At 60.2% G+C, this 22,946-nt stretch overlaps 1 protein-coding gene across 1 annotated transcript in view; it reads right to left on the minus strand.

Moving 5' to 3' along the window:
• Positions 1 to 22,946, minus strand: part of MAD1L1 (mitotic arrest deficient 1 like 1) — a 311,511-nt gene that overhangs the window by 158,172 nt on the left and 130,393 nt on the right. The window contains exon 10 of the mRNA XM_065892363.1: positions 12,506 to 12,650. Coding sequence (XP_065748435.1) covers positions 12,506 to 12,650 — 145 coding nt within the window. The remainder of the gene's footprint in view (positions 1 to 12,505; positions 12,651 to 22,946) is intronic.

The following is a 22,946-nucleotide window of genomic DNA, read 5'->3' on the forward strand; positions in this document are numbered from 1 at the left end:
CAGGAAGGGCCACGCTGGCCTCTGGATACCAATACACCTAGGGCAGCTACAGGTCCCTCAAGAAAAGAGGTGGAGAAAAACAGGCATCCAGGGAGGAAGAGGAAAGGGGAGCAGCCCAGGGGGGCCATGGGCTCCTGGGGAAGAACAGCTGCCCTGCACCCCGGCACAGGAAATCAGGCCAGACGAGGGGTACCGGGCGCTGCCCAGCATGGGTGATGGGGACACTGATGTCACCGACCCCTCAAGGACACGTCAACCACACAAGTCACACCCACCTCACTGAACACCCCCTGTGCTGTCACCTCCGATGCCGCTACAGCTCTCGGCTGAGCTGGGTAGCCAGGAACCATCCCCACGTTAGGGGTGAACCTCAGGGAGAGCTGGGGGAGGCCTGGCTTCCTGGCCCGATAGAGGCAGCCTGGGGTGGGGGGACGATGGAGCCAATGATGGGGAAGGCCCAGGGCCCCGGACTGAAGACGTGGGACCTGCCCCCAGGGTGTGACTGCGGGGTCCCTCCAGGATCCATAATCTGGGCAGTGAAAACAAGGACAGTGCAACAGGGGTGGAGGTCAGGCCCGCCAGGCCATGCCTCCCCAGACCAAGGGCAGACAGGCCTGAGCCAGAACAGCCAAGAGAGGCCGGTGGCACCTCTAACATCTGAAATCATCACCAGGAGCGGCCTGGAGACAATTCAAACGCCACCAGCAAGACGCTGTGGCTATTTTTAGCAGCAACACTCCAGAGGCTGCCTGGCGGGGAACCATGTCTTTGAGCGTGACCATCAATTTTCACCTGCAGCCAACTTCCTTTCCTCTCAGGATGAAGGTTATTCAAAGATTTGGATTTCTTCGAAATTGAGTTAAAAAGAGAAGAGCTCTCCACGACCACAAGGGGGACTTAAAGTGTACAGAAGGACACTCGCGGCCAATGCAGCCTCGTCCTCCCAGGGCTTCCAGACCCTCTCGGCTCGGCAGGGGGCCCCAGGCCTGCGCGCAGGCGTCCTTAGTGGGTAGAGGCCCCTCCCCCGTGCCCGGCAGGCCTCCGTCTCCCGCACAGTCAGAGCTGCGCTTGGACACGCCCCTCTTCTCTAGTTCAGGCACCCCGGGATTCTCCACTACTAACCCCACTGCTGCGGGCCTTGGCTGTGGCAGCCCAGGAGTTGGAGGGTGAGAACGGCCTGGTCACCAGTGAGGAGAGGGAGGTGCCTGGCTCAGTGAGAGTAAATGAGACAGAATACTTTAATGCAGTATTTTAGAAACTCAAAGTTCACGCAAAAAAGCCCCATGAACAAATGTCAAAACTGCAAATGACAGGACCTGCCCAGCGCTTGCCAGCCCACCTTTTCAGGCCTGCCCGAGGTCCCATCCCGTGGGCACCCACCCGTCCCGAGGGACTTCCCGGAGCCACGAGCAAGCGAACGGGCACAGGGCCTCACAAGCGCACGTTGCTGAAGGCGACCTTCTTCGGGGGGGCCCCAAGGGCTGCTGGGCTTTACACGCTGACACGGACGCATCTAGGGAGTAAAGGTGAGGGTGGGGAACCCTCGGATCCTGCCTCGCCGACCCTGGCCAATGCCGCGTGAGCCCCGGGGGAGTCAGAGCCCCACAGGCCGTGCCCCGCACTCCACGGGAGGGCTGACCTCGGAGGGAAGAGCCCGAAACACAGGAGCGGGGATGGGGGCGGTGCCCGGGGGGCTCCACCGCCCGCATCCCCACCCTGTGAGCAGCCCGAGTGGAAGGCCTGTCTGATGGCCAGGGCCACGCTCCCCTCCACCAGCCGGGAGTGCCCGCAAATGTGACCACGGGGAGCCCGCAACCCACGAGGTGTGCAGGGCAACTCAGGGGTGGGGGGAAGTAGTGGAAATCCTACTTGCACTAATTTTTATAAGTAATCTTAGTTTTTAATTTAAAAATGAATGTACTCATACTTAATTACCGAACACGTCATCACCGACCACGGGTCACACACATGCTTTTTAACACGGACTTGGCGTGCTGAGTGCAACGGTTTTACAAAGGCTGCAAGCAAGCCAGGAGGGGACAGTGGGAGGAGCCCCTGGGGGAGGATGGGGTGCCCTCCGGAGTGCGTGGAGGAACCACACTCAGGGCGTCCGGGGGCAAAGCAGGTGGGAAGCTGCCTGAGGCACCGAGACCCACCGGTCTCCAAGGCTCCCAGTGCGTCCCGGCACCAGCTCCCCCACGCTCACCTCCTGCCTCTGCTTCTAAGCTTCATTGTTGGGGGAGGAATTAGCACCGTTTCCCAACTTGCTAATTTTAAGGCACAGCATCAAACAGACACATCTGTATCCGCGATCTCTCCGCGAGCGTTGGACGGTCCCGCCCACCCACTCGATGGCAGCCAGAAGCGGTGGGCGGGCCGCCCGTTTGGAGGCGGGTGGGTAGTGACAGAGCGCCACCCTCGCGGGAGCCGGAGGCAGCAGGAGCGCTGCTCCTCGTCCACAGCGGTCTCCAGGCAAGTCGCCCTCTCTGGGCCTCGGTCTCCTCGCCCGTCACACGAGGGACTCAACACTGAGGCAAGATTCCGTGCGCCAAGCACCTGCTACCGGCCCGCTGCCGGTGAGCCCCGGAGAAGAGACCCGCCCTCCCGGGGGGGCCAGAGGCACCCAGAGGCCCTCTGCGGCGGCGGGAGACCAGCGCACCCGCACAGCACGTGCCAGCAGGGCGCGGGAGCAGGTGCTGGGACAGCAACGCTTTCTAGCCCCAGGGCACGAACAGGCCAGGAGGCTGGCGACAGAAGCTGGGTGTGACCTGAACGTCCTTTTTAAGGGCATCCTTACTCAGATGGAAGCCGCTACCGTGAAATGGGGCACATTTTAAAGACGTCCTTACTCAGATGTAAGCCGCTACCATGAAATGGGGACACAGGTCATCACTCCTGCAGAAGACGACAGGAGGGAGGGTGCTGCACTCGAGCTGTGTCTCCAAGGCCAGGGCCCGGGGGACACTTACCTCAGCGCCACCGGCCAGGCAGCGTTCACGGAGCAGAGCGCACTGGGTTCGGATCACACACGCCGCACCAGGACTGCTGCAGGGGAGCCATGCGGGCCCAGGCTTGCGGTGCTCTGAGAGGACCCACACTGCCTCCGCGGCACAGCCCCCAGGCTTCGGGGCCCAGGAAGCCGAGGCACGCACGGGCGGGGCCGGGAGCTGTGCTCCCGCTGAGAGGGCACAGAAGTTAGTACAGGCGGAGATGGGTTACCTGAATCCAGCAGGATGCAGCTTCCAAACGGAGGGCCAGGAGAGGAAGGCTCCGGGCGGCAGGAGCCCGCAGGCAGGGCTGAGTGGCGGAGGGCACGCGGCTGCCCCTCCCGCCCCATCCAGCTCCTTCTCAGCAGCCAGAGGCACCCCGCGAGCACCTCTCTCCCGCAGAACCACAAGCCCTATCTTAATAAACACCTTCAAACTGGAGAGGGATGGAAGGCATTTTGTTTTGATTTCATTGTATTTCCTAAAATTGCTTTTGTCTCTGGAATTTCTTTCTGCCGCGAGCCAGTCCAGCTGCCCCCTTGGTGGGATAATGTGATAATACTGGCGACAAGATTGGGTTTCTAATAACTTCGCATATGGCATTTCCTGTGACAAAACAGGAGGGCTTTTTTACTTAAATGGATATAATAGAAATGTCAGCCTGGAAAGGTAACCTGAAAGGACAACAATGTTAATATATGAAATCAAATTCTGAAGCCGAGCAGGAGGCGGAGGGATCGGGCCGAGCAGACAGGCCGGCTGGCATCTCACTACCCGTCCTCTAGGCTTTTCTCGAGGGTCAGGAAAAGTGGAAGGAGGCGCTCTGAGAAAAAATCAGAGGCTGAGTCTGAACCTGAGTTTACAGAATGCAAATACCACTGCCCCTGCGCCCTACCGACAGGCGGAGAGCATAATCCCGGCCAGGAGGGCAGGCGCCGGGCAGCAGGAGGGGGACAGCCCTCAGGTGGCTGGGCTCCGAGGAGAAGCTCTCAGAAGAGAAGGCCAGCCCCACTGGACAGACTGCCGCCAGGGAGCAGAGCGGCATTCAGACACCCAGGCAGGACAGCAGAACCCCACCCCCAAGACTCCCGCTAACTGGGAGCAGGGAAACGGGCCACAGGACAGGGGAGGAGGGTCCGAAGGAGCCCCACCCTTCAGGAGCCACCAACCGAGGCCGCCAGCACGTGGAAGGCACGGAATGAGCATTTGTGAAAACCAGCAACTAGATGAGCAAAGGAACACACCAGAGTGCATGTCCCCCTGGGAGGTGGACAGAAGCCGAGGGGCCAGGGCTGCAGCCATCCAAGAGGGCAGCATGTGAGCAAGGGCCGGGCCAGGTGTGGGCACGTAGGAGGCTCAGGCCTGCGGGTATCCTACAGACCTACCAGGAGACTGCAGATCTGCCATCTGTACCAGCCACTTCATGGCTCAAACACATTTTGCCCCTAATGTCTTAGCCGTGGAAAATCCTGGGACTGCTCCGTCCCAGGTCCCCATTACCCCATCTCTGGAATGGACTGGGCTCTGCTACGTGACGCTGTCCACAGACTGGCAGCAAGGCCATCACCCGGGTGCTGGTCAGACAGGCAGGAGCTCAGGGCCTGCCCAGAACTAACCCCCAACTCGGCCCCTTCCAGAGATGCCCCGTGATTCATACGCACGCTAACGACCTGTGCCCTCAAGATCTTTCAGGGCTCCTCCCAAAAGGCCAGCGTAGGGTCCCAGTGGGACTGGAGCCTGGCTCAGCCACTCTGCAGGCGACGGAACCACTCTCACGGGGATGATGGGGAGACGATGACACACGCTCAGCCCCTGCCCACACCCCCGCGCGTTCGCCAACGTCACCCGTCTGACCACCACTCCTCTTGGCTTACTGAGAAGTCACCAAGGCCCGGCTGCGAAACCCGTCACTTCCAAGCCCGGAGCGCCAGGGGACCTGGCGGGAGGTCTCTCAAGTTTGCCTGGAGCCCCCCTTCCCAGAGCAGGCTGGAGGGAGAGGACGGGCCGGCGCCCGGACAGAGATGGGGCAGCGCTGATGGCCGAGGCCCCAGGAGGGACGGCCCACACCTGGTCACGGTCAGGCCTGAGACGTGGCCGCTCAGCCTCGGCTCCAGGGCTTTGCTTCTCAGATGCCGTGGTGCTGGGACTGCCACAGCTGCCTGAACCCACCAGGGCCGGCCGAGATTCCCACGGACGGGAAAGGCTGAGAACCTGCCCGGCCCTGAAGGCGCCAAATCCGCACAAGCCAGAGGCACACCGCCCGCCTCCGTGGCCCCAACAGGAAGGTTTTCAAACAAACACACGGTCGAGAGACAGTAGCCTCTCACCATCCACGCGTGATGCCAATGTCCACATGCAGAATAAGCCATGCGTGGGGGCTGCTGTCAGGTCATGATGAAAAACAAAAGGGGAAAAATCCAGCACCTGACCCCCTCCATCCCTACCAGCCCCAGCATCCCAGCTGCGCTTGGAGCCGCAATGTGCTGAGATGGAAGGGGGGCCCACGGTGCCCGTGCTCCCCGCCTCGGTGGGTGGCAAAGACCAAGCCAGAGCACACAAAGGATTCCGTTTCTCAGAAGACAGAGCAGGTTCTGAGCTTCTTAAGCGTTTCCTTCCGTGCTACCCAAACCAAGAATTTTCAGCATTGAAAAGGAGGCACACGAGAGAAATCCTTCTAATAAGATTAGGAAGCTCGACTCTAAGGAAGGATGTGGGAAGAGGATGAACATGAGTGATCAAAAGCAGCTGGTGGCATTTATGTTCTTTTGCAAGAGAAACAAACATCATTTGCTTTTCTCCAAGGTAAGGGGCCTCGATGAGGACACGGCGGCGTCAGCCACACGTGCACGCTCAGGCCCAGCGGTGGCAGCACGCAGGTTGCCACCGTGGAGGACGTGGGGACAACAGGACAGGTGCTGCTGAGGGGGTGCCCACACCGCAGCGACCCTGGTGACTCCCAGGGAGCCGGGGCAACGCGTATCAGATGTGCTCATGCCACACAGCGCCCCCCACGCCCCGCCGCACTGCCCTGGCCCCCACTGCCGCATGCCTCGCTCACCGGCCACAGGAAAGCAGACGGGGGCCCTAGCACGCCACAGCCAGGCCCCCCAGTTATGCTCGGGGGTGTAATGAAAACAAAAAGCTGAGACAGTGAAAGTGCCAGTAGCCACTACGGAGATGCTCCTGGGAGGGAGGCCTGGCGGCCGCGGTGACACCAGCAGGAGGCCGTGGCGGAAGAGCCAGGGCCCGCCTACCCAGGTTCCAGGTTTAGCATCACCGCCTGCTCTCTGTGTCTCACCAGTAAGACGGAAATACCCCCGCCTCAACGAGCTTCCACAAAAAGGAACGAAAATACGGTGTGTGAAAAGCTTCACAAAATAGAGGCCAACGACTTACTGCAGGATGTGCTGGTATGAAAAGCATTCAAAGCTAAACACACTCCTTCTACGTGATTCAGGTGTTTAAGGTGAAAACTTACGTCCACACAAAAACATGCACATGGATGATTACAGCAGCTTTATTCAAAAAGGCAACCAAGGTGTCCTCCAGTAGGTGACGGGTAAATAAACAGCGACACATCCAGAGAATGGATTTTATCTGAGGATAAAAAGAAGGGAGCTCTCAAGCCAAGAAAGGACACAGAGGCACCTGAAACGCATAGTACTGAGTGACAGAAGCCAGTCTGAAAAGGCTCCACACTGTGGGACTCCAACTACACGGCCTTCTGGAAAACGTGAAACGACGGAGGCAGTGAACGGATGGGGGGTCGCCGTGGCAAGGAAGGAGGGAGGGGTGCCCAGATGCACACAGAGGACCGTGAGGGCCGTGAAGTGCCCTGTGTGACGCGGGGCACACGACACTAACCACGTGTCACAACCCACAGAGAATCCGGCGCAGAGTGACCCCTACTGTAAACTGTGGACTTTAGCTCACGCAGCAGTTGGAACAACGGACCACACACTGATGCAGGAATGTCAGCGGTAGGGGATTGTGGGGCGGGGGAAGAGAGACATGGGAACTCTCTATTTTCTGCTTAATTTTTTTGTAAACCTAAACTACTCTAAAAAATAAAAGTTATTCAATTTAAAACATGAACATTTTAAAACGTCACATACTGTATGATTCTATTTACACAACGTTCTTGCGAAAATTTCCAGAGATGGAGAACAGACCGGGGTGAGGGTAGGGGGCCAGGGTGGCTTTAGGGGGCAGCCCAAGGAGGCCTTCATGGGTGGAGGGTCAATCCTGCATCTTGAATGAGCGGTGCTTACACAAATCTGCGCGGTGATAGCCTGACAGACGCACGCACTGCAGGAACGCGAGTTGTCGTCTTGATGCTGCACTAGAATCGCCTAGGAGGCTACCACCCAGGAAGCTGGTGGAAGATGCACGGGGGCCCCCCTTTCTACCATCGTCACAACTTCCTGTGCATCTAAAATTGTGTTTTAAGGAACATAAAACTAACCCACCCACCAGGCTCTAGCAGTCTCCTCCTTTACTGGGCGCTGTTCCCTGGCTTCTCTGGCTTCCTCTTCTCTGTTTGTTTGTTCCCTCTCAACCTCAGGGAGACCCCAGGAGCTCAGAGCCCTGCCCACCCTACTGCCGCCTCAGCGGTGCCTAGAACAGACGCCCCATAAGAATCTGTGCAACGACAAAGTGAAGAACAAAGTGAGTGAATGAGTTTGGGTTCTTTCTTTCGATTCCTTTCCAGCCTTCCCATCTGCCTACATTATGAGCTTGGAACATGTAAACCTTGCCTGAAGGTCAGCCTTTACAAATCCAGAAAGAATATGAAAAATATTTTCAACAGAATAATAAAAATAACCCACATCAAAATTCATGGGGTAGGCATTTATGATAAAAACTCTTAGAAAACTACAAGTAGATGGGGATTTCATTAATCCAATAAAGAGTATCTACAAAAAACACACAGCACACGTGGCTCTTAGCGGTGAATTACTGAAGCTTCCTGAGATCTGCGTGAGCCACGCACCCGCAAGCAGCCAGGCTCGTCCACGGGGAGACCTGCTCTCACACTAAGGGATTTAGCAGGACTATTAGGTACAGACGCTTAACTGCATTTCCACAGCCCGGCACCAACACAGAGAAGGTAAAATCCGTGAGAGACACCATTACAACTACATCAACATAGAAAACACTTAGGGGGGAAATATCTAACAATGTGCAAGACTTCTACCCTGAAAACTACTAAATACTGCTGAGAGAAATTAAAGAAGATCTAAATAAGTGGAAGAATTAGAATGTTCTGGTTCAGAAAATGAAATAATGTTAAGGTGTCATTTCTCCCCAAACTAGTTTATTCACTGTAATCCCAACCATATTCCAGGAGATTTTCTGTGTGTAAACAGACAAATTTATTCTGAATGTATATGGCAAAGGACCAAAAGGAGCCAGAGAAACTTAAAGAACAATAATCAACCTGGATGTTTACTACCAGACATCAAAGCACAATAAAGCTGCATCAGTGGAGACAGGGTGGTGCTGGCAGAAAGACAGACGGAACCAATGGGCAGAACAGAGGACACAGAAGCTGAGCTGCCCATCGGCAGTCACTGACTGACACTGAAGGCAACGAGACCACACACAGGGAACAGAGGGGTCTTTCCAGAAGCGGTGCTGGATCAATGGCACTTTCAATGAGGAAAAATCATCTTGTCACCTGCTTCACTCACACCCGAAATCAACTCCAGGTGCAGGTGACACCCAAATGTAAAAGGTAAAACAATAGATCAGAGAGAAGAGAAGGTTCCTCACCTCCAAAGATCAGTCCATCACGAGCCACAAGGAGCCGCCATCAAGACCGCACGAAGGTGGCCACTGCTGCTCATCCCCAGACACGGGGAGGAGTGAAGAGGGCCCAGGAGAGGACGTCTGCCTCAGGCGTCTCCAACCAAGACTCCTACCGGCTCAGGGCGGACACAACCCTCTAAAACCCCCGAGCCGGGAGGGCAAGGCGGGAGCGGGCCCTTCACAGAGAGGACGTGGAGGCCCGCACCTCACTAGGCTCCAGGGTCTCACACAACGAGCTGGTGCCTCCGTACCCACCAGAGTGAGTCAAACCAGAGCCACCGGGTTTTGGTGCAGACCCAGGGGGCCGGGACTCTCCCACAACTGGGGGTGGGGGGTGCACCCCGGGACAGGCACTGTGGGAACAGGCTCTATGAGCAGCATTCCACACCTCGACGTGCCCACAGAAGCGGGGCCACCACCGAGCCTGCCCTCACCAGGGACACAGAGCCTACCACCTGCCTCTATTCCCTCCAGAAAACTCATCACCTGCTGCCCAGGACAGAATTCAAGGATGTGAAGGTTGACTTTAACCCAGGAGTCTCCCCACTCCTTCTGACCTAACGCACACCCCAACTTCTCCACGTACAAAGCAGGAACTGCCCGCATCCCTGCAGGGCTGAGCTACTTGGGATCAGGAAGGAATGCAGAACCTCAGAGCGAACAGGCTACTCTCCTGGTCTCATGGATCGGCGCCAGCAGCTCTGGAAAGCGCTGGGCTCCAGCAGAGAACCGCAGGGACGCGCCACCCTTGGCCCAAGCCTGGGCCTCCCCGCTGCTGAGGTGCTGACCCCACCGCGGCTTGGCCGGCAGCTGGACAAGCCTCACCGTCACACAGCTCCTGCCAAACCACAGCGATTTCTCAAAGCTGCCAAGCGAACACGAGGAACATAAAGAGGTAGGTTTACACAACGTAAACAGCACAAACCCCAACAGCCAACCAAAGCCCCTCCGTCAGAAAAGGACGAGGACACTTGAGGGCAGCCTCCTGGGCGTAACGACGATCCTGGGCAGGGAGGGAGTCCCGGCAGTCGACGGACCCCCGAGCGACGACTGCTCCCCCGGCCCAGGGAGACTTGCTCCCGGGAGCCTTCCTCCAGGACAGCCTCTTCTGGACACAAGGCAAGAGGAGCTCTGGCCTCTTCTGGGACATCCCCATGTGCTTCCTGCCTCAGTTTCCCAAAAGCTCACCTTCTGCCCACGTATTTGTTTCTTAAGCAGCAACAGCGGGGGTCCCACGGGGGCGGGGGGACGACATCACTGCCAGACTGTGACCCTGGAGGTAAGACACCAATGACAGGTGTCCTCCTCCAAAGGCTGCTCCACTAGGAAATGGGGGTCGGGGGGGTGTAGGAAAGAGGGGGAAGGGAGGCTTTTACTTTCACTTTTTGAAAAACTTCATGCTAAAAGTTAGCTTTCACTGCTTAGAGTCTATAAATACGATTCTGTAACCATATTGTGGAATATTAGGGGCACGCTGGAAATAGCTCATTTCAAATAGGGAAATGGTTTGTGTTCACCCAGTTCTCGAAGCCAATTTTCAATCGCTTAAAATAGTCATGGTATTTTACCAAGGTAATTACACTCTTAGCTATCAGTAACAATTAAGCCCTTAGCCTAGAGATGCTTAATAAGGTCTCAAAATAAAATCACACATTCCAAGCACTGTACCCTGAAATGTCAAACACGCAAATAGAGCCCTCGAGGGGGCGCAGGAGAGTCCTGTCGGCGCGCCTGGCCCAGCGCCGCAGCGGAGGGCTGGACACTGCACTCGCCTCGCCCTACCCCAGGGAGCTGGTCCGGGGGCTCCCGGAGGGGTGGGGGTGTCTCCCAAGGAAGACAGGAAGATCAGCAACCAGAGCACCCTCGAGACCCGACAGCTGCCGCCCTGGAGGTGCCTCGAGCAGGAAGCACGCAGACCGCGCGGGAGCCGCCGTGCGAGCCCACGGGGCCACCGAGGGCGGGGCGGGGTGGGGGGCCGGACGTGCTCGGCTCCAACCAGGAAGCGGCAGCCTGGCCGCCCTCTGCAGACCGGCCCGACGAACAGCTTAATCATGCGGCTGGCAAGATGGACCCCGCGCGCCTGACCCGGCCACCGACCCATGGCAAACGTGCCTCCGAGCCACAGTTGGTGTAAGTCATCTGTCAGTACCGGGCGATCGATACCGCCCCGCCCCCACCTCTCTCTCTCAGAGCTACACCTGTCAGCGCAGCGGGCCAGGGCCAGGACCGAATTAGACCAAAAGCGCCATCAGCTTCCAACCTGCTGAGCAGGGGGAAGAGAGGAGTGGAAATTTCCTGCCTCGGGAGCCCAGAGCAGTGACCTTCAAGGGCAGAAACTGCCCGAGGAGGAAGCCAGGCACAGCGCACGATCACGGAGGTGCCGATGGATCCCGAGGCCGCGGAGCCCGCGGCGCTGCGGCGCTGGAGATATGCCCCCGCTGAGGGGCCGCCCGGTGCACCAGCGGGACCTGTACCAGTGAACCGACGCGACCCTGGTAAAGCAGAGCCGCCAGGCTGCCAACCCAGCCCACAAGGACACTCGCTGGGCGGCACGGGCACTGGAACTGGACGACACGGACAAGACCGACGGGCCCCGCACAAGGACAGCTCGCAAACTCACCAGGCGTCTCCCCTGTGGGGCCACCGGCAAGACTGGCGTCGAGGTCGGCCAAGCCTGACCCCAGGAAGCTCGAGTGACGTGACACACACAGCAGGGGACGTGCTGGAGAGGTCGGGAGATGGCGAGCTTTCAGCAGCCGGAATGTGACCTGCCTCCTAAAAGCTTCATGACCAGGAGGTCCCAGGTTTTTATCAAACGATCAAGAACAGGCAAACAGTTGTCAGACGCGACGCCCCACCTGGCCGCTCAGCCTGAGGGCAGGTGGGAGGAGTCCGCCAGCATCTATCAGCCTGAGGGCAGGTGGGAGGAGTCCGCCAGCATCTGGACAACCCCAACCCTCGCCTAGAGAACATCTGGGGACAGTTTCTGGCTTTTTCTTTCCTTGTCTTCTGAAATTTCAGCATCCAAGGCAACATTTTAAATAATGCTCTCTCACACAAAAATCGTAATTCATGCTCCAGCGAGCTGTGTGTATCAAGCCAGAGGTCAGAGCCCCCCGGGCTCAGCACAGTTAGCAAAAACCCGGCAGCCCAGACGGAGCTGGGGGCAGGAACGCATCCCGCCCGGCGCACCCGCACACAGGTGACAGTTTCCCACTGCAGTCTACCCTGCGCTCCCTGGGCTCCGAAGGAGGGAAAGGCTGCACCTGCCCACCAGGCCCGAGGGAGGGCTGACCCCACCGTGAGACACAGGGGGTCGGGGCTGACATCCCGATACCCCAGGTCAGTGCGTGAAGGCCCCGGGCTCTGCCCTTCACAAGGAGGAGAGGCCCAGCAGGGAATCCCAGGGTCTGCATTTCAGAGCAATCCAGGGTAAAAATGCGCAGGCTGGCTAAACCGCCAAGATGCTCTCCCCTTTGGTGAGGGGAGAGCTCAGTCTGATGTGAGCCGTGACTCACAGGCAGCGCCGTGGGTGTCTAACTGATCGAGAAGTGGGGACACAGATCACTGGTGGCTCTGGGTGCACTGCACTTGGTAGAGACCCTGGCAAACGTGGGGGCCTGGAGAGAAGACTAAGCGTGGACACGGCAGGGGCGGGCTGGGAGCTGCTGGCCCGGAAGGCAGGCCCCCGCGCAGGCGCCCCGTACCTTCGTCAGCAGCAGGACGCGCTTCTGCAGCCGCCGGGCCAGGGCCTCGTGCATCTCCCGCTTCTTCCTCTCCTCCAGCAGCTGGCTGCTGAGCTGGCGGACCTCCTCCTGGAGCTGCAGCCTGGCCTTCTCCAGCCCCCGGGCACTGCAAGAGGCAAAAGGGCAGAGTGATGAGGCCTGGCCCCCAGGACAGCACCCAGTGACGGCCCCCAGGCCCTGCGCGGCCCACGTCACTCAGGTCCCCAAATAGAGCCGCATGTGCAACCAGCCCGCTGTCACTTCCTCACTCCTGAATAGCCACTTAAAGCCTTTCAGGAGCTTCTGGATTTCAAAGAGTCGCCCAGGGTGATCCCAGAACACGGAGGGTGCGGGGGAGGGAAGCTCAGCTCCACACACAGTGGGGAAGCGGCCAGCAGCGCGGGCTTCGTTCGCGAGGGCATCTCTGTATGAGCTGAACCACCAGGGCAGGCGCTGCCCACCCGGACCGCAGTCGGCCACAGACGCGCAGCTCCGTGCGGCGCGGGGGCGTCAAGTACCAGCCCAGGGTGGGCCCCTTCCACAGACATCCTGCAGAGTCGAGCCCCCCGCAGAGCTCCGACAGCAGGGGGCAGACCCCGGGGCACGCGCTTCCCTCCACGCGGCCAGCGCCCTGCCTCAGTTCACACACTTGACGTTGTTCTCCGGTTACCGTGACAGCCTCTCGCCTGGGCAGCCTCCGGTGCCACCAAGCCGTCCCTCAGACTGCAGATCGGATGGGCACCCATGGGCTCACATGCCAACTTCCTGGCAGGGCACCTTCAGAGTTTGGTCTTTGCCGCTCTTTCCCTCAAAACTCCATCAGTCCTTCACACCCTGTAGGGACCGTCCTCTGCCCTGGCCTGTTCCCACACAGGCTTCAGGAACCCCCGTCCTGCCCCACCTACACGGGAGGTGCCCACACGTAGACACCCCCCCCCGGGCTTTTTGAGGGGACGGTGATCAGGAGAGTTCCCGGGAGGGAGGATGCCCCAGGAAAAGGAGGCGCTAACCCCACCGGCGGGTGGGCGGGTGAACCGTGAAGCATGGGCCGAAGGTGCTGTGTCCATGCTCTTCTTTCAAGCAGAGGAAACCTCTTTCCAAGACAAACCTTTAATATTCTGCTTCTGTATTTTTCTTTTGAGATCTTACCAGGATTATATTACAAGGTGCTATTTGTAACATTTAGCTGGGGTGACGCCCAGTGACAACGAAATGACTTCGAAAATATAAAAGTTGGAGCTGAGGGGCGCTAGAGACACCACCACCTGCATCTTGTATCATTCTTGGCGTCCAATTTTTTCCTTCTTTGCTTTGATTACACGATTTCAAGAAAGCCTTAATCCACAGGGATGGCAGACAATGCTTTCTTTGGAGGTGGTCTCCGCTGTGCTAATTTTTTCCATTTCACATCTGAGTGAGTATGGGGTTATTTTTTATCGTAATTTAGTATAATTCTTTGAAGAGCTAACTACAATTTGAGAGGAAACATGGAACACGCATTTACGGGACTTTGTAAGAGACTCAGAGAACGCCTGGTCTCAGGGCCGGAGCAGCGTTCTGACCCAGGGGCCCCACACCTCAGCCCTCGCAGCCGCCTCAGAAAGCCTTCCTCTAAGAGCGAGTCCCCCTGCACAGCTGGCCGAGGGCACCTACTGCTTCTACGTGCTTCATAACCAAAGATGTAAAATAAAACAAAACAAGTACAAGTATTCATTGAAACAGACATTTAAAGAGGCCATTCTGAGTTCTAGTTCAATTGAAAACTATTCATGGGCCAACTTAATAACGAAGGACTGTGAGATCAACTCTGGAATCACCGACTGCAGGTGGGCAAGTGCACAGCGTTTTGAATCACCGCTCCGCCGTGAGATTTAATCAGAGGAACTCGGGTTCCCTTGTCCAAGCTGCCGAGGCCAGGTGGCAGCAGCCAGGCCAGCTTGCAGGGGACGGGGCTGCTCTGAGCACAAGCTTTCTGGGGACAGCCCTGGTGGGAACTGACAGACCCCGAGACCCACGGCTTCGGGAGCACGACGTCCCCACACCGAGGTCTGGAGGTCTCCCCGCCGAGGGCAGGTATGAAGGCCACAGGGTAACTGCTGCCCACCTGCAGAGAGCTGGAGACCCCGACCCCTGGGGCCTGGCCCAGGGCACACCTCACCTGCACCTAGCCTGTCACCGCCAGCTCACGGTGTGGGCCCCTAAAACGCGGGTGGGCCCGAGGCCCCACACCAGGCCCAAGATGTCGCAAGAACAAGAATGTCACGTGCAGGACACGGTGCCAGTCACATGTCCAGCAGCACCCACAGGTGACGACCGAGCCTTTCGGGGCCTGGGGCTTGGCCCAGGTGGGCAAAGCTCCTGCCCGCTTAGAAAAACCACCTGTCCTTCCCCGCACGACATGCTCTTCAGGAAACCAGGATGGGAAGCAATGCAGCAGAGGACACACAACCCCGGGCACCAGCAAGCAGCCCTGGGAGGGCAGCCCCCTGGCAGGCTGGCCTGAGTGGCGCTCGGCCCGGGCCGCGGTCTCCTGGGGTCTCCAGTGGAGGCGCTCCACCCTCAGGCTCACCAGCCCCGTGTCACCCCGAGTTCCAAGGCCTGCCATGAGGCCTAACGTTCCATCAGTACTCAGTTTTTTTTAAAGCTGGACTAGACCTAAATAACCAACCTGGGCAACTTACAGGAGGCGGTGCTGCTGGCACTGCCCACAGAGCGCTGCCTGGGCCGCCGCAGCCCGGCTCTGACTCTCCTGAGCCCCGGTGACAAACCGGCCCAGCCCCGGAGAGACAGCAGGGGTCAAGCGGCACCACGGGCCCCAGCCCACAGGCTCTCGTTCTGAACGGTGCGGGTCTCGGGAAGGACGCCGTGCGTTCTGTACAGCAGACGCTTAACCCAGGGCGCGGCTCACTGGTGAGTGAGAGAGGAGAAAGGCGCCGGATAGCTTCAGGGAGAAGCTGGGGTCCCCTGAAATCGCTCCATCTGGAGACCGAGAGCACTGGGACCCACGCCTCTGCGGGGGCACCACTGCCGTCGGGCCTGCACCAGCCGGAGTGGGTGGTGCTGGGAGGGCAAAGGCTGCCCCGCGCCACGGGCAGCAAAGGGAGCGGCAGGAACCCCCTTCCGGGAGAAGCACTGAGCACAGGCCTCCCTCCCCGCGGCCTTGCGGCTCTCCCGGCAGCACCCCTCCGCGCGGGCCGCAAAGGGCGCCGGCTGGCAAAGCAGAGCTGGGAAAGGGAGGCTGGAGTGCAGGACTGCCACGGGCAGAAGACGGACAAGAAGCGGCAAATACGTGATCAGCTTGGGAGGGAGGGAAAGCAGGGAAGGACCCAGAGGCTACAGCAGAGCAGGGCAGAGGCTCTGTTTACGTGAGAGGGCACCGCACCGCCCCAGAGGGCAGCACGAGGGGGTCTGAAGCCGCTGGGTGTGCGCCAGGGGCCAGGAGGGGTCAGAGGGCGCAGACAGAAAGGGGAGGAAGAGCAACCGGGAAGGGCCGCATGGAGAGGGCAGGAGAGAGCGGGAGGGGGAAAGACGGAGAGCAGAGACAGGACCTCTCAGAACAACGCGGGTGGAGGGGGCGGCCCAGGAGGCGCTGACTTGGGTCTACAGGTTCTCGGCAGAGCAGGCAAGAGCACAGGGTGTGCTCAAGGGAACGACCCTGCAGGGTGTGGACGTCCTGGGGGGGCGGGAGAGGAGGGACCGTGAACAGCCGGGCCTCGGGGGACAAGGGGTGGACAAACTGGCAGAAACAGGGCCTGGTCTTGTACAGGAGTGTGGTTTTCTAACGTTTCCAAGAACTCCCCCCGAAGTGCCCCAAAGTGGTTTCTCACAACACCTGCCGACAGGCGGCCCTCCCCTGTCCTCGTGTGCCGGGAGGTGAAGCACAACGTCAGCCTCTCCAGAGAGGGCCTCCTGCAGCCTGGGCCGCAGGCCCGTCGGCCACCGCTCTGCGAACAGAGGCCTGTGGGTCCCCGAGCCGCGGAGGCCCGACCCAGAGCGCCAGCACCACATGGCCGCCCCTTCCCTGCGGAACGCCCTCTAGTTCAATCGCGGCCTTCCTTGTGAAGTAGAGAGGAGAAAACCCATAAAAAACTAAACCTCTGGTTCCGTGCTTACGTTGAACCCTGAAGTCAGTGGCATTTCCGTGAACCTCTGGGAGTTCAAAATGAAGCCCTCAGTTCTCAGGGGAGAGGGCGTTCGTCCATCAGTACCTTTCTGAGCTGGCATCTGCGGAAGGAAGTAAGGCCTGAGCTCTTGAGAACCCCTCTCTGCGCTGTGACGGGCCGCTGCAGCCCACTGCAATGTCATCTTCATCAGAAAAGCCCCAGCCTAAGGAGATCTACTTTCAAGGAAGGATGAAAGGACACGCACGCTGCGAAGCTGCAGGCAACACCTGAACGACCTTCTCTCGCTCAGCGCGGTTCTGCCCTGGCCTCGCTCCGCACCTCCAGCCGCCACCGCAGCATCCCGGTGCCAAGGGGCGTGCCGTGACACTCGCCTGCGGGGCAGGAGGCCCAAAGGGCTGGCCAGCTCCTCTAGGAAGCACGCGGACGGGGCGGGGCAACCGACCCCAGGAAGGACCGCCCCGCTGTGCGGAGCCCTCGCTCCGAGCTGCTGTGGGCCGGGGGCCTGGCACCCAGTCTTGCCTGGAAGGTCAGCATGGAGGGCGGAAACACCCGGCAGCCGTGGCCGGGCCCACGTTCAAACCAAGAACAGCTCTGAGGCAAGCAAACCTGCAGTCGGCGACATGTGCTCGAGACGTTCACGCGGACACACGGCACTAGGCAAGACCTTTACTTCCAACGACTGCCCACGAGTACTTCCCCGAGGGCACGCGGTCACCCGCCCGGGGCCCTGCGGGTTAAGCCGTGAACGTGACTGCACGTGCACGCTGAGTCCTGGTGGCTACACTTCAGCAGCAAACTAGGATGATACTAACAAAATCTAATTCACACTTCTGCAAAGGCCCTAAAGCCCCCTCACGCTTGGGCTCCGAGGAGCAGAGCTCAACCCACCACACACGTGCTCTCCAAGCATCCCCGTCCCACAGATGGGAGACCAGGCCTCAGGGGCTGCCACTGAGTCGAGGCCCCTCCGCCCCGACCAGGACACGGTGCCCGACCTCCAGTCTCTCCAGTTCTGTGCCCCGTGTGCCCCGGCCACCAGGCGGGACAAGCCAAGCCACCACCAAGTAGGTGACTCTGTGTGTGTGTGTCTGGGGCGTGAGGGCTCACAGGCCGGCCCCAGAGCCACCCGGAGGAGGAGGGCAGCGGGCCTTGGTGCCACCACGGCTCCTCAGGGAAGCCTCAGAGACGGAAAATTCTCCACGCCTGCCTGTGGAGAGAGTGAAAAGGAGGGTCGTGGAAAGGACAGGGCACAGCAGAAAAGGGCAGGCAAGGGCTGGCCGATCTGACACGACACGGGGCTGCGGCTGGCACACGCGCAGGACTCGGGACATGACTGAGAGCAGGGTCACCACCAGCTCGATGGGCAGGGCTGCCGAGACAGCCTGTGGCAGCAGGTGAAGCGGGGAGAAACCGGCAGGGATGAGACCCAGCCAGACGGAGCCCTGGGGTGCAGTGCCGTGTGTGCCAGGGCGTCCAAGGGCACGGTGAGGACGCTTGGGACTCGCTGGCTGTGAAGGACAGGGCAGGGGCACAGAGGGCACAGGATGCACAGCTGGCCTCCAGGTGGCCAGCTCTCAGAGCTACCCGAGGATGGGAAGGGCTGCTTGGAGAGAGGCCGGCCTCCAGCCAGAAGGGCTTCAGCTACAGGCTGGCCTCCTCCTCGGGAGGGAAGCGGCAGGGGCGCTGCACCGCTGGGGGTGCCCACGCAACGCAGATTTCCTCACTGCTAAGACTCGGGGCTTACTTCCGGAAGCCGTGGCCTGGAGGATAAACAGTGGATGGAGGGACACCGCAAAGCAGCAGACCACACGCTGACCGGCAAAGGAGGGGCCACGCGGCCTCTCTCGTACCCGCACCTCCAGTCTCCTCCAATCAAGGCTTCGCTTCCCAAAATTCTCCCCACAGCACCCTGAGCACAGGCCCTGGTGGTTTTCTAAGGAAGCGGGGTCGTGCCGCCAGCAGCGGGAGCGGAGGCCCCACGCGCGATCCCGCACGAAGCCCACGGGTCCTCTGGTGGGTCCACCACGTTCCGGCCCTGAAGGCTGCCCGGGAAGCTGCACGACACCAAAACGGCAGCAAGGGTGCCCGCAGCCGGGACCCGCGTGCTCGCCCAGCCGTGCCTCATCTCGGCGCTTTGCAGGACGCACTTGCGGGCAAGACAAGAGGGGCCAGGGTGGGCGTGGGCCACAGGCCAAGGACGGGCAGGGCCACCACCAACACAGAAGCGCTTCTGGAGCAAAGACCCTCTAAGGGAGCTGCTGCAGATACAGACCAGCAAGGGTCAGTGTCCGAATGGGGTCTCGAGACGACGAGAACCCACCCAGATCAGCACAGGGAACAGGTGGGCCTGAAGGAACCCGGCGGTGGGGGCTCCGCACGGAGGGAAGGACAGGACCCCACCAGGGAGGGAGGGCTGGATGCTGCCCCCGACCTCCGGGGGTCTGCTCCTGCCCCACTCCCCCACCCCTGCCCCCAAGCGTCACCACTGACAGCCATGCATGCTGAGCCCCGGACTCACCCTCGAGAGTCCCCCTTCCCTTCCACCAGGGCTCCGCAGACCTGACAGCCCCACGCACGCTGAGCACAGGCTCCCCGCGTCTGCACCCCCAGACCTGGTCCAGGCCGCCCCTCCTCACGGGCCCCCACCGCCTGCTCACCCATCACCCCTCCTGACTGAACACACAAACCTCACCCGTCACAAGACTCCCCTTTAACCACTCCACAGCCTCCTGCATTCGAAGGACACCCAGGCCAAGGCCAGAACCAGCTTCACTCCGCTGCAGGGAGCCACACCCGCCGTGTCCACGGGCCTGGCCTGGAGCCACGCGGCAGCTCAGCAGGGCAGGGCGGACGGTCAGATGGAGCCAGGTACTGGTTTCGGAAATACTCTCCCAGATGGTGGGGGTCGGTGCCAAGCCACGCCGCTCCCACCGCCACGCCCCTGCCCAGAGAGGCTCCTGCCACGCAGAGCCTGGGTGTGTCCCAGGGGCAGCGCAATCACGGGCGCGGAAACCCACCGCTGCTTCTGGAGGGAAACTAGCAACTGCAGCCCTGACTCCCCTGGACAGAGATTCACCAGAGCCGGAGGTCAGGTGCTTCAGAAGACTCTCTGAACCTCCATTTCCTCAGCAATGAAAGGAAAGCCACTGCCATCTGCCTAACAGGGTGGCGGGGACACTCACAAGGCACGTGCAGAGCGCAAAGCACATGCCAAGTGTGCACACGGTGAAGGCCCCGTGCTGCTGCCTTAACGGGGTGCAGCGGGATGACCCACCGTCTGCATCCAGCTAAGTAGAGAAGCCGCGTCCAGGGAGAGACCGCCTTGAAAAAGAGCTGGTTGAGATCCGTGCCACCGTTTCCTTTTCTGAAGCTTCACACGGGACTAGAGAAGAAAGCAGAGATCAGGAGCGGGGAGCTCCGTGGTGCCCAGCACGCTCGTGCACCCCTGGGTCCTGCTGAGTGCCCACACAACCCGAGCGGGAAGGGTATTGCTACCATATCCCTATCCCCGGACGGGGCACACACAGCCGATGGACGCAAGCCAGGCTCTTACTCAGACCAGAGCCCCGACTACACACGTGGGCACCCTCTCACCGCACGGCCAGCCTGGACCAACGGCTGAGATCAGGTCTTGGGCTCCATCAGTCTGGTCAAGGGGTAGCTTTGGCATGTGTGCTGAGAAGGAAGGGGACCAGGGAGACAGGAGGTGGGCAGCCCCTCCGTTCTGGGTCCTGCTCAGACTCAGGAGGGGCCACCTAGGAGAGGAGCCGTGAGCCTCGCCCGTCACCCCGGACGCCCAGGCCCGGCGTTGGCACACAGCCGTCTTCACGTACAGCATCTAATTCCAATCCTAAATGCCTCCAGGTGTCATTACACATTTCTCAGAAAAAAATCAAAAATCCAAACAGTGGAAACAAAACCAGAGAATGAAAAAGGCAAAGGATGAAGTAATTACCAATCAAAGGAACGGCGAGGGGCAGCCTGGGGGCTGCAGCGGGCCTCCCCGCCACCTCTCCTCCGCCCAACTCCCAACATCTCATCAGTGCGAATCGCCAGATTCCACCTGCATTCCCAGATAAACAGAGGCCGCACAGCTAATACTCTCATCTGACCTTGAAATGTGAGGAGGAAAATTACCCTTTGCAATTTCAATTCAAGCCCAACCATAATGAATAATCCAATTTTGCTGATCCGTTACCAACCTGTAACCGCACGGGTGGGTGGGGCTGACTCCAAATTCCGGGGTGGGGAGCCCAAGTGAGGCCGGCAGGAGCAGCCCAGTGCTGGGTGCCAGGCTCACGGCAGGATGCCCTCAGCCCACCCCAGGGGGCCCCCGGGACTCAGGACGCAGACACAGCAGGCAGCAGAGGGCAAGTCGGCCCCTCAGATCCCGCAGAGCAGCTGCCCTGGACCCTCGAGCTCCGGCTCTCAGCACAACCCAGCACAACCCAGGGGGAGGACGGTGGATGCTAACTAAGGTGACCTGTCGCTCAGGTGGCGCAGACGCCCCCTGCAGCGGAGGTGACCTTCTGACCTCTCACGTGCACCATCTCACTAAGCCCCACAGCATCCCTGAGGATGCGGGTCCGGAACATGGCCCGCAGACGGGACAGCCAAGCCGGACCCAGGGAGAGGGACCTTCTACACCGCGCTCGGCAAACCGTCCGCCGCCTACTCTGGAAATACAGTTTGGCTGGAACGCAGCCTGACCCGCTCCTCACGTGGCATCTACGGCTGCCTTCCTGTCCAGAGATTCTGTGGCCTGAGAAGGCAGAACTATTTACTATGGGCTGCCTGTCGCTGCGCTCTGCCTGGTGTAAGGTCCGGAAAGGCCTCCTCCCACTGGTGGTCGGTCCCCTCCCCGCCCCGCCAAGTGGAGCTAACGGCACAGAAGCTCGTAGCAGCCTGGCTGGCCCCGGGCACTGCTGACACAGGACCCCTTACCAACGAGACGAGCGCCAGCCAATGCACTGTCCCCTCACACTGCGCCCCACCCTCTCACATCCGGAGCCCAGGGATCCTCCTGTTTCTGGTCTGAACAGACGCCACAGCCTCCAGGCCCCCCGTGGCAGCGACGTCCATGGATCTGCCCAGGGTGGTTCTGAAGCCAGGCTGCGTGGGCACGAGGGAGGTGAGGAAGAGCCCACAAAACAGCAGGCCCGGTGCTCTTGCCCATTTCCCACCCGACTCCCCCTCCTGCTTCAGCTGGGGGTGGCAGGCAAGTGGCCGTCCCAGGGTCACAGAACTCCACGTGGCCAATGATGCTGAGAGTCGGGCTGCCCCCGCAGCACACCCATCTCTCCCTCCCTGGGTCAAGGATGGCAAACGCCTCAAGGCAGACCCACCCCCACCCCCAGGGGGTCAGGAGCACGGGGTGCAGGCCGGGGGCATTCACGTGCACCTCACTGAGGGGTCCCGAGGGGTGCAAAGAGGTCCGGGACAGACGAGGTCGGGATGTGAAAAAGTAAACAAGCTTCAAACACCCAGAGAAGCCCCGTAACAGGGTACCATGGCTGAACACATGCTTAAAACCGCTCCGGAGGGACGCTCCAGGGCCCGGTCCAGGCAGCGGCACTGAATACTGAGCCTCAAGTCCTGAGCACCATACCTTGGGTGCCCAGTACTAAGCAGTCCACCTCAGGGACCAAGCACTGAGCCACCGGTCCCAGGTACTGAGCCTCAAGTACCAAACGCTAAGCCAGAATGCGGTCTGCGCTCCAAGGCAGGGAGGGTCAAAAACCAAGAGGCGGGCAGTCTGGGGCCTCCAGAAGCGTCCGCCTTTACACCTGGCCAGTCGTGGTGTTGACGAGAAGGCAGCAGACCGGGCAGCGAGGATACGTCGGCTCCAGGCCCAGCCCTCAGAGACCTGTCCCTCTGGAGGCCTGGACTTCCACACCCACGAAGCACGGACAAGCCACAGGAGGGACACGGAAGGGGACGCGGCAGCGAGAGCGGCACCTGGACACGGTGCCCCAGAGCCGCAGCTCCAGCTGCGAGAGCGGAAGGCAGCACAGCAGCCCCTTCCCCGCGGGGGGACGCGGACGCAAAGGGCCTTGACCGTGGCGCTCGGTGCCGACAAGAGGTGCCCGAGGGGGGGCGGGGGGGGGGCAGGGACACAGAGTAGGTCCCACTGCGGGGCACGCCTGTGACTTCTGATGGCCCAGCTCCAGATGGGGTCCCCGTCACGACCCCAGGTCAGGACCTTCCACCACTGCATCGCCCCGAGAGACCAAGGAGGGCCCCGCGGCTGGGAGCACATGGTGGAAGCAGCCCTGAGGACGCCTGGAGGTGGTCCCCAC

Source organism: Phocoena phocoena, chromosome 15, assembly GCF_963924675.1.
Source record: "Phocoena phocoena chromosome 15, mPhoPho1.1, whole genome shotgun sequence".
In the NCBI taxonomy this organism is placed as follows: domain Eukaryota; kingdom Metazoa; phylum Chordata; class Mammalia; order Artiodactyla; family Phocoenidae; genus Phocoena; species Phocoena phocoena.